The sequence below is a fragment of the Macaca thibetana genome, chromosome 3, assembly GCF_024542745.1.
Source record: "Macaca thibetana thibetana isolate TM-01 chromosome 3, ASM2454274v1, whole genome shotgun sequence".
NCBI lineage: Eukaryota > Metazoa > Chordata > Mammalia > Primates > Cercopithecidae > Macaca > Macaca thibetana.
Genome location: NC_065580.1, coordinates 164,639,496 through 164,650,733, shown reverse-complemented (window position 1 = coordinate 164,650,733; position 11,238 = coordinate 164,639,496). Strand labels below are relative to the sequence as shown.

General features: G+C 41.0%; 1 protein-coding gene across 1 annotated transcript; it reads right to left on the bottom strand.

Moving 5' to 3' along the window:
- Window positions 1-428: 428 nt before the first annotated feature.
- On the bottom strand, window positions 429-11,011 carry MIS18A (MIS18 kinetochore protein A). Its single transcript, XM_050786039.1, has 5 exons — window positions 10,540-11,011; window positions 6,997-7,063; window positions 2,651-2,773; window positions 1,925-2,021; window positions 429-1,337 (listed from the first exon to the last, which is right to left on the bottom strand). Exons 1-5 carry the CDS (start codon window positions 10,868-10,870, stop codon window positions 1,257-1,259), a joined length of 699 nt encoding a protein of 232 aa, XP_050641996.1. The 5' UTR covers window positions 10,871-11,011; the 3' UTR covers window positions 429-1,256.
- Window positions 11,012-11,238: the final 227 nt, after the last annotated feature.

Sequence of the window (11,238 nt, the reverse complement as noted above, 5' to 3'; positions counted from 1 at the left end):
TGCCAGCGGGTGTTGACATTTGCTTCCACAGCACCATAGTCTGTTAGTGGGAGAGGAGTCTGCGAGAGAGAACACCTAGAGGACTCACTCAACTCTAACTGAGGTTGTCAACAATCTCTCAAAAAGAACACAAGAATCCTGCAGGATCCAGTCAGTGTGACTTAGGACCTTTTGCTCTGAGAACTTTAGTATTCTCACAAATAATCAGGGAACTTCTGAGCACAAGCTGAGTGAGTTACTCATACCACTGGGTACTGTTTTGTGACCTCACTTGCAGCCAGAAACAAAGGGGTCTGGGGAAATGTGGGGTTACCTTTATATTCCTGAGCAGGCCTTCCACACTGCCATGCTAATGTGTGGCTTTCACAGCACGAGGATTTCTGATCTCAATTAAATATAATTCAGTTGGTAAAAATCAATCTTAAAGAACTTTGTTTTAACCTTTATTCTCTTCAATTATAAAAATACATACTACAGAAGTTTTACATGACAGAAAACAGAAAAACCAAAAACTCCCCAGAATCCCACCCTCAGAGATGGCTACTCCTCTTTGGTAAGTATTCCTCCAGGTTTTTTAAGCAATATAGTAGTACACAGCAGGAAAATGTAAAATCCTACTATATATGCGACTGCTCTTGAAGAAGTTTTCAAACAGTTCTGACAGATCATTCTGACCAATTTCTCTAGGAAACTTTAAGCATTAGTTTTCAGAGAAAATTCCATGACACTGCGGGTAGAAAAACCTCTAAGATTTTTCTTATCATTTATAATAAATATTATCCCAAGTGTTAAAGGTCAAATAAAGTTTTTAAAAATAGTAAATAAATGTGATACAGAGGAAAAAAAGTTCAGAAAATTATCCCAGTTTCTTATCAAAATCAAAACTCCTAAGTCCCAATTCCAACAAGTACCATAAAACGGCTTTAAAATGGGATTTTGAGAAACAATCACTTTTTACCATAAAATATAGCTAAAAGTAATTCCACAATTTTGGGGTCTTTTTTTTGCGGGGCGGGGGGACAAGGTCTCAGTCTGTCACCCAGGCTGGAATGCAGTAATGGCATGATCAAAGCTCAATGCAGCCTCGACCTCCCAAGCTCAAGTGATCCTCCCACCTCAGCGTTTCGCATGCCTGGCTAATTTTTTTTTTTTTTTTTTTTTTTTTTTTTTTGTAGAGACGACGTCTCACTATGTTGCTTCATTTAACAAATAAGGGGAGGAAGGGCGGGGGCAGAATGGAGGACACAGACTAGAGTTCAGCTTTTACAAGTGGCAAAGGACAATTTTGATTCGGCCTCCCACAGCTTCATTTGTAATGCTTTCAAGACATCTTCCATCTATTGAATTGAAAAAATAAAAAATTAAACACACATATCATTTAAAATTATACATGGTTAAAAATAATTAAGATATACACTTAATGCAATTTTGGATATGTCATACATTACATGGTAGATATTCAGTGTTTACCAAAACTATTTGCAGGCATAAATTTTTTAAAATAAAGCATAATTCTATCAACATTAGTTCTCAACCTACAATCTGCATCTCTTTTATATAATCATCACCATCTCACCTATCTGGCCATGACAAAATGTTAACATCCAACAACAAGGCTATTTATACCACAAGAATCGAAGCAAACAAAATACTGATTTGAATCAAAGATGTATTTCTAGCTTAGCAAAATTAGAATACATAGTTTTGATTTTGTCATGAAATGTCTTCCTTATTATTTTGTTGATTAAGCTTTAGCTTCATTTGAGTTCCCCAAAAATCAACTTTACTAACACCTGAAATGAAACAGGCACACTCTTCCTGCAATCAAGACAGATGACGTTATGAGAATTATCGTTTGTGGGGAAGCACTTCTTCACTGACAAATTGTTCATACAGAGATACAAAACGTACAGAATAAAATTACCTGTGTTAGAGACTTTTCTATTTCAACTCTGCTTTCAAGATTAAAAAGCTCTTTATCTTCTGACACAATTTGCTTTTCAGAGGACCCTAAAACATAACTGACGTACGGTACAAGGTTAAAATACAAGCCTGGTGTGGTGGCATGCACTTGTTCCCAGCTATTCAGGAGGCTGAGACAGAAGGATCATCTGAGGCTAGGAGTTTCAAACCAGCCTGGGCAACACAAGACCCCAGGCAATACGCCTGTTGTCTTAGCTGCCTGGGAGGCTGACGCAAGAGGATTGCTGGAGCCCAGGAGTTCAAGGACGCAGAAAGCTATGACCACAGCATTGCACTCCAGCCTGGGTGACAGAGTGAGACCCCATATCTTAAAAAAATAAGTTTTAAAAGAAATAAAAATAAAAAGCTAGGGGCGGTGGGCAAAATCCTACTAAACTACATTCAATTTTTAAAAACAACTGAATATACTTTTATTCCAAAAAAATTTCTCACAGTGTTTTCTCCTACAATTTAGAGTGTCTGACTTTTCCAATACCAAATAAAGAAGCAGGTCAAAGCAAAAAAAAAAAAAAAAAAAAAAAATTACTGGCTTGTTAGAAATCATTACTTGAAAATATATTTAACCAAACAGTATTGATTTAGTTCGGACACTTCCGTGCCAATTTCTCTGCAAACTTAACTTTCTGAAACACCAGTTGTGAGGTAAACATTTATATATCAAACTTACCTTTCAATGGCTTCAACACTGAGGCAAAACAAGTCTCTCTTGTAATCAAGATTCTTGGGCGTGCATCTGTACACGTAGCCAAGATTGAGCGAGCACCCTGCACAGTATAAAGTCTCCAGGATGCTGCAATAAAGAAACGCCTTGCTTTAGGAAACGAAGTAGCAACTCATTCTAATCTCATTGTTAAAATCCATAAACACTTCAGCTTCTAAAGTATGCTATTCTGACCACACTAGGTCATACATAAAGGATAGGAAAAAATGATAGTAATATATTTACAATAAAAATGTAAAGACAGTCATCTCCAAGTCACAATGCCTTAAGTATCAAATAACAAGGGACATACAAAAAAGTGACAAGAGAGGATATCGAGGTGGTGTTTTTCTAGAATATAAATTCCTCAATCTGGTACTAATGTAACAAAGTGGAGAATAAATATTTTAGGCTTGCCAGCCATATGGTGTCTGTCACTACTCACCTCTGTCATTGTAAAACAAAGCACCTATAGACAATACTAACTGAATAATCTGTGTTCCCATAAACTCGTATTCACAAATGAGTGCCCTCCCCATGGGCCATAGTTTACCAAACTCTGCTCTAGTGGAAGGTAATACTGTTTGTCTTAATTTAAAAAAAAAAAAAAAAAAAAAGACTCTCCAAAGTTAGATGACAACCCATGCAATTGTTCCTTCATTCTAGTTACCTCTCAACTCAGGTTCCACACACTTGAATATACCCTCCCCTAAAGCCTACTCATGTCTCCTTAAAACCTGGCTTAGAATCCAGTGTCTCTCAAACGCCTTGTTGAACTGACCCATCCAAATTTACCATTCTATAAATACACTAAAATTGCCACTCCAACACACAGCAAAGTGATGACTGGAGATTTCAATCCAGTAGTGATCACAGTAGTAAAACATACACCACAATCGATTATTATTGCAAAAGTATTATCTCCTACTCAGTACATGAAATACTTGTAATCACAAAATATCTATTCCTGCTATCAAGCAAAAGGGAGCTACCCAAGACTCACAGATTACAGACTACATCATTGTTTACTTACAGATACTGAGACACTGTTAATTATTACAGCAACATATGGATCAAAGAACAAAATGGAATTCTCACTGATGATGCGATTAGCTGGATAATATGCCACTGATTACATATTAAGTGTCTACGGGCTTTTATAAGTTTCTATACTTTTTTTAGTTTTATAGTAGAAACAATCTCACTATGTTGCCCAGGCTGGTCTTGAACTCCTAGCCTCAAGCAGTCTTCCACCTTGGCCTCCCAAAGTGCTGAGATTACTGGCAGGAACCACCATACCCAGCCAGCTTGTACAAGTTTTTATATAAGAAATATAAAAGTATGTTAGTAAATCCCACTTAAATTACTCACAGTGAACAGGCAAACCTCCATGCTATATATCAAACCTCATTACCATTATGAGACCGCCTCACACCATTACCAAGATTGTAAACTAGTATCTAATGTCATCAGCCAAGAAAGGACACTCAGAGAAACCAGAGGCTTGAACTCCCCAAACACACTGAGCCATGAATAAGACTGTTTTATCCTGAGTTATCAAAATCAACCTAAACACCACCAAAAATAGGAAAAAACCCATTCACACTTCTAGAATCATCTTGTGGAACAATGAAGAGATGGTAGCTACTATTAAGGCAGCATCTTTCTGCTTTCACAGTTGGCAAGAATTTGGCCAGAATTCACCCTTGTCATCGAACACTAACATTGAGAAGGCAGTGCCAACAATCGTTAAGGTAATGTTAGACAAGGAATAATCCGATTGTAAGATCCTCAACAAAGGACAAAGTCAGACTTAAGAGAGAAAACAGCACTGCTACCTTCACAACATATTTCTAAAGCCCTCAGTGCTCTTGCTGACCATCAGCAGAATGGCTCAGGCAGGTATTTCACAGGATGGGCCTATCAAAAAATTCCCTAGTGAAGTCCAAGACAACTGAAGGCAGTCTAATCGATGGGTTTAGGTGATACGAACAAACAGTATTAATAACTCTGGATCAAAGAGAGTGAATTCTCTATCAATCCTGATTAGAAAAAAGAAGAAAGTCTCTGTTTGGTGCTAGACTGTCTTTGACACTTGTCTCATAGTTGCAAATCTTTTAATAGTAAGAGAACAGACATCAGGCAGAGAAGGAGCCAGGCAACAATATCTCAGCTAGAACTAACAACAATTGTTTTCACTGTAATTCTCTCCAGAGTTACTTTCTAGTTATGGCAAGTATATATTTATGATAGTAAAAAGAATCCTTTTAAGATAAATTTAAATAAAAATTTTGAGTTGATTTAATTTAAAAAATTTAGTATGTAATAGCACAGTTGGTAGGTAGTACACAAATAGAACAAAAATGATGGTGACATCAAAATGGCTAGAGCTAGGGAGTGGGGAAGAAAAAGCACTTCGAAGGCAGTAAGGAAGGATAACAAGCATAGTCCTAGCTCTTACCGCTAATTCGTCCTGTGACCTTAGCAAAGTTCTAGCCTCCCTGGGCCTAACTTTCTTCAACTACAAAATGAGAAATGATCTGAGCCTGGGTTTTCCAAATTTTTATGGCCTGCATGCCAGCACCACAATTTTTGTCACATTCACAAACTATCTGTACTGTTACTAATGTATCTTAAATGGAGAAACTTTTTTTTTAACTTTTTATGGAAGAGATACATAGGGCAAAGATTACAGGAGGAGGACACAGAGCTTCCAAGACCTTTCTAGGTACACCCGGCATCTCACATTCACCAACCTGGAAGTTCTCTAAAACCTGTGGGGGTTTTGGAGGTCTTATAACACAGGCATGATCAAGTAAATCATTGCTGATAATCTCTAGCCCCTCTCCCCTCCACGGAGGTGGGAGAAGAGGTTGGGGTAGGGCTGAAACTTCCAACCCTCTAATCATGCCTTGGTCCTTCTGGACCCCAATCCTTAAGCTACCTAGAAGCCCCCCAGCCACAGTAATCTCATTAGGATTCAAAACGACATCATCATCACTCCAGAGATTCCAAGCATCTTAGAAGCTCTTCTGTCAGAACTGGTGACTAAGACCAAACATGGTAACAAAAGATACCCTTATCACCCCATCGCTCAAGAAATTAAAAGGGTTTTAGGAGTAACTAAGTATTGAATGTTTCTGTCCCCCACCAAACGTATCAGTTGAAATGGTAGCTCCTAATGTGATGGTATTAGGAGGTGGGGTCATCAGGAGGTATTGGTCGTAAGTGCACAGTTAACTTTTTTTAAATTGAAATATACTTTATTTGACAGGATACTCTAGCATCACTAAAAATGAAAAGCCAGGATTTTTAATATACATAAAATATATATAAAATTAATTTGTGTTTAACTGTGTACCGCCTAAAGTTATTTCATATGCAAGTATAAGATACAGTTTACATTTGGAGCAACAATTACATAGGGCAGCGCTTCCCACTCAGTTTGCTCAGGTGTCACTATGGCACATGGGTGGCAGGTATGGCAAGACATTTGTCCCCTCAACCCTTAAAGTGGCCACACAGGGCCTCAGATTGCTGGGGCTCCTGTGTTGTTTGCTCTTGCCACAAACAGCCTTATCTGTTTACCCCAATAGGCTGTGTATGTGACAGCAGCATTTCATGTGTGCCATAACATGAGAAAGGTGGGCAACATTAGCCTAAGGCACTCTTTAACATTCAGATTTTATAATACAGCTATTTTATTTTTTTTTTTTTCAAGACTGAGTCTTGATCTGTTGCCCAGGCTAGAGTGCAGTGGTGATCTTGGCTCACTGCAAGCTCTGCCTCCCTGGTTCAAGTGATTCTCCTGTCTCAGCATCCTGAGTAGCTGGGATTACAGGCATGTGCCACCATACCCAGCTAATTTTTGTATTTTTAGTAGAGATGGGTTTTTGCATGTTGGCCAGGCTGGTCTCAAACTCTTAACTCCCAGTGATCTGCCACCTTGGCCTCCCAAAGTGCTGGGATTACAGGTGTAAGCCACCGCACCCAACCTTCTTTTTCTACTTTTATTTTCGATTTTCTTCAGCACCAAGCCCAAAGATCCAAAAAGGGAGTGTCAGAATATGCTTTTAGAAATCTGGAAACTCTAACTTTTCAATATTTAAAGGTGACCACAACCACTTAAGAACTGATATATTTTCTAAAACAGGATATAGAAAAAGCAAAAAGAGAACTGATATATGCAAATGACTGATTTTTTACTATCATGGAAAGTTTTATCCCAAGTAATCTTACTACTAGTAATGACCTTTTAAAGATTTTTATTAAAAAAAAAATTCTCTAACATATTCATATACAGTTTTACTCACCAACCATTTTCCTTTTCACGTTTGGATAACTTCTGTTCCTTATCCACAGAAACATTACAGGAAACACCTAGAAACAGAGAAAGTAACAATAATTTATTAATGTGGTTCATTATAACATATATGCAGACAATTTCTAGTCCAACTTTTTAGAACTTGAAGGACAAAAAATAAGCCCAAAGTCACACACACACAACAGTGGTTTGAAATGAAATGTACTGGGGCCTTCTGGGAAAAGATGGCAGAATAAGAGTTATTTCCAACCAGATGCAGAGGCTCACACCTGTCATCCCAACAATTTGGGAGGCCAAGGTGAGAGGATGGATTGGGGCCAGGAGTTCAAGGTCAGCCTGGACAACATAACGAGACTCTATCTTCAAAAAAATGTTTAAATAAAAATTTAAGAAAAATTTTAAAAGGTTATTTCCTCCCTTTCCCTGAAAACCACTAACATTAATAGTATGGCTAAAATTAGAGGGAAAAATTCATTCCACAGTAAACTTGGAACCATTAGAATCTCAAATCACAGACTGAAAAGAACTATCTGCCAGTTAGTGAAACTGGGTTCCCAAACTAGGAAGATGCAAACAGCCAACACATATATCTCCAGATTTCCAACACAGGGCCCATTTCTCTAAAAGTAACTGAGAAGGTCCTCAGGATCCCAGCCACACATCTTTTACTTGAACAATGACTTGGACAGAGGTCACTGCTGGACTCGAGGCAGCAGCAAACATTCCCAAAGAATCCAGGTCTAGGACACACTAAAGGACAGGGTAGAGAGTGAAGAGAAATGAAGAAAGGACATCAGACCTAAAATGGCCAAAACAGACTCTTGATTTCATGGCCTCCTACAGTCTACCTTAACTCTGTAAACTCCATCCACCTGCTTGCTGAAATCAGAAACCAGGGTGTCATCCTTGATTCTTCATCTCCTCATCTTGCTCCCCCATATCTACTCCACTGATCCATCCCATCAATTCTACGTCACAAACCTCACTCCAGCCCCCAAACGACCAGCACTAACTCTTGCCTGGACTACTACCCTGGCTCTTCACTGACCTCCCCCCTTCCATACTTGTTCCTCCTTCAATGCTTTCTCCAAAGAAAATGCAGGGTCATATTACTCCCCTGCCTAAGCTAGCATAATAATGTACTTACTAGAACAGATTACTACTCTTTAGAACAGACTAAAACGTCTTGCAGTTTCTGGTCTCTTCCTTCCTCCCTAAATCTTATCTTTATTCTCTTTGACCATACTCTAGTCTCAAGGATTTTGCACCAGCTGCTCAGCACCTATCAAAAGCAGAGAGCATGACCAAGAACTGTACCCGCAGCCCAGCTAGCATTCACGTATAAAAACAGGAAAATATTTTCAAGCACATAAACTTGAAATTTTCTTGGAGATGTGGACGTGGGGAGCACTAAAGATTAAGCAAACAACTCAGGAATGAAAAAAGCTATTAAGAAGCTTTCTTATGTTAATGAGTACTGGAGTTGGGAAAAAAAATTATATAAACATTATAGGATCGGGTGCTCTAACTCACATTTGTAATCCCAGCACTCTAGGAGGCTGAAGCAGGGGATTGCTTGGGGCCAGGAGTTTGAGATCAGCCTGAGCAACATAGCAAGACTCTGTCTCTACAAAACATTTAAAAATTAGCCAGGTGTTAGTTTGTGTCTGTTGTCCCAAGCTACTTGGGAAGCTGAGCTGGGAGGATAGTTTGAGCAGGCATTCAAGGTTACAGTGAGCTATGATTGTGCCACTGTACTCCAGCCTGGGCAACAGAGGGCTGTTAACCCACTATAACCCTATTAAAAAAATAATCTATTAAATAATTAACCCTATTTTAAAAAATCATAGTAAGGCTGTTATGTCTACAACAGAATGTAAATGTACAGAATGTAATGTATAAACCTTAACAAAATGAAAATAATTAAACTAATTCAAATTGGGTAAGGAAGGAATGGAAATGAATCGGAATTCATGTTTGTCTTTACGGGGGTGGGGGGGAGGGCGGGGAGATGTTAAATCCTATTATCTAAATCTGATTAATCAAAAAGTGTATAGTTCTTTAAACTATGTTTACTATTTTAAAACTACGTTTTAAATTTAAAAACTATTAATATAAAAATTAACAAAAATAATTGCCCTTCTATAAGTAAAGCAAAACAAAGAAAAGAGGCCACATGGTAAAAGATACTATCGAAACAAAGTACAAATAAAATGAAAGATGTAACACCAAACATGTTATTTCTTAAAAAGATGTAAACAAGGTAAACTCATTCAAAGAGCTTTTCCTACTGGATCAAAAATCTGCCTGGTTTTTCTTTTCTTTTTTTTTTTTTTTTTTTTGAGATGGAGTCTACCGCTGTTGCCAGGCTGCAGTGCAGTGGCGCAATCTCGGCCCCTGCAACCTCCTCCTCCCTGATTCAAGCGATTCTCCTGCCTCAGCCTCCGGAGTAGCTGGGATTACGAGCGCACACCACCATGCCCGGTTAATTTTTGGCTTTGGCGAGGGTGGTCTGGAATTGTTGTATTTTCAGTAGAGATGGGGTTTCACATGTTGGCCAGGATGGTCTCGATCTCCTGACCTCGTGATCCGCCCATTTCAGCCTCCCAAAGTGCTGAGATTACAGGTCTGAGTCACCGCGCTTGGCCTAGTTTGATTTTAAGAGGTGCAAAGAGTTTATCTCAACTTTCAGTTAACTAGGGGACACTGGTGTGCTCCTTTATTCCCAGTATTACACCAAGAAAAACGTTCCAGAAACGTCGATAAGCCGGTGAATTTCTGCCATCGAAACATTTACAGTATTCAAAGAGAGGAAAAACCTCATCTTGAAAAACCACAATCCAAAACAACAGCCATTTTTACACCAATTCAGAAAAAATATGTGAACCACTTTATCCCTAAATACTGTAAAAATAGCAAAATGAGGGAACAGTGGAAAAACAGGTAACTGCTAGGACCAGGATTAGAAACGAATTCCCGCCGCCTTCTGAACTCTTTTGCTACTACGTCCTCCTTCCTCGCCAATTTTGATGAGGTTGGTGGTGCTTTTACGGCAAATTTCCTTCCCTTTCTTCCCCATAGCACTGTGTTCCGTCAGCTCCGCGGCCCTATCACTGGAGACTGTAGAGGTATCCGCTGATACACACAGCCCGCTAATTTCTGTGGGGAGTAATAGTACTGGCTGCACCTCAAGTGCTTACAGTCTAGTTGACCATTTGTTTCTCTTTTTTTAGGGTCTTTAAAAGTGTTATTCTTTGTTGCCCTTTGCTTCTGAGTAATGCTCACGATGATGCTGACTCAACCGCTGCTCTTCTGGGATCGGGGAGCCCAGAACAGAACCAGTCGCCCGAGAACCAAAGTGGAGGGGTGACCCTCCTCCCCTTTTCCTGCGACAGCTCACACTCTCAGACTTTTTGCTCTCAAAGTCCCTGGACAGCGCCAAGGAGCCCCCGCCCCCTCCGGGGCCGCCCCGGCGCGGCACACCTGGAAGAAGGCGACCCCACGCCCCCATGCCCGGCTCGACCCAACTGACAGCGCAGCAGGATGCAGTTGGTGTCCTCCTGGCTGGCCACCCAGCTCAGCGAGTCGCCCAGCGGCCGCCGGCAGCCGCAGCACAGGAACACCAGCGGCCTCTCCTCCGCAGCCCCCGCCTCCTCGAGCCGCGCCTTCTCCGTGTCGGCCACCGACGCGTCTTCGCTCACGGAGCTCCACATGCTCGCCCACTTCTGCAGCAGTTGGTGGCGGCTCGAGTCTTCGGAGAGTCTCTTGCCCAACAGCGAGGAGTCGCTGCCCTTGCCCTTGTCGCCGCACTCACAGCCGCCAGCGCATCCTCTGCTGCACCTCAGGGCCCGAACGCCCGCCATTACCTACAAATCGCCCGCGCCCCAGAGCGCGAAGGGACAAAAAACCGCCGCTGCACATGCGCGGGGCGGGGCGCGTTGGCGGAGGCCGAGAAGGGGCAAACGCTTGAAGGGGCCGGACGGCGGGCGGCTTCTAGTGCGCATGCGCGCCGTGCGCCCTTGGCCTGGTGTGTTAGTCACTGCGCCTGCGTCAGGTTTTCCAGCCTGAAGAAATTGACGCTGCTGACCTGTTTGCTTGTCTTCCTAAGGATTATTCACCCCTTTCCGTGGGAGGGGCAGCGTCACTGAGAAAGTTACGGGCTGCAAGCCTGAGTGTCTAAGAACCACCTGGCGAGCTTCTTAAACAGATCGCCAGGCTCCATCTTCACAGA

Excerpts from the sequence above, each read along its gene's own strand:
- MIS18A (XM_050786039.1), bottom strand. The coding sequence starts at position 10,870 with ATGGCGGGCGTTCGGGCCCTGAGGTGCAGCAGAGGATGCGCTGGCGGC. Across the intron at positions 7,064-10,539 it reads CAACTGCATCCTGCTGCGCT|GTGTTTCCTGTAATGTTTCT; the intron begins GTCAGTTGGGTC and ends CTCTGTTTCTAG. Across the intron at positions 2,774-6,996 it reads CGTGAAAAGGAAAATGGTTG|CATCCTGGAGACTTTATACT; the intron begins GTGAGTAAAACT and ends TCTTTATTGCAG.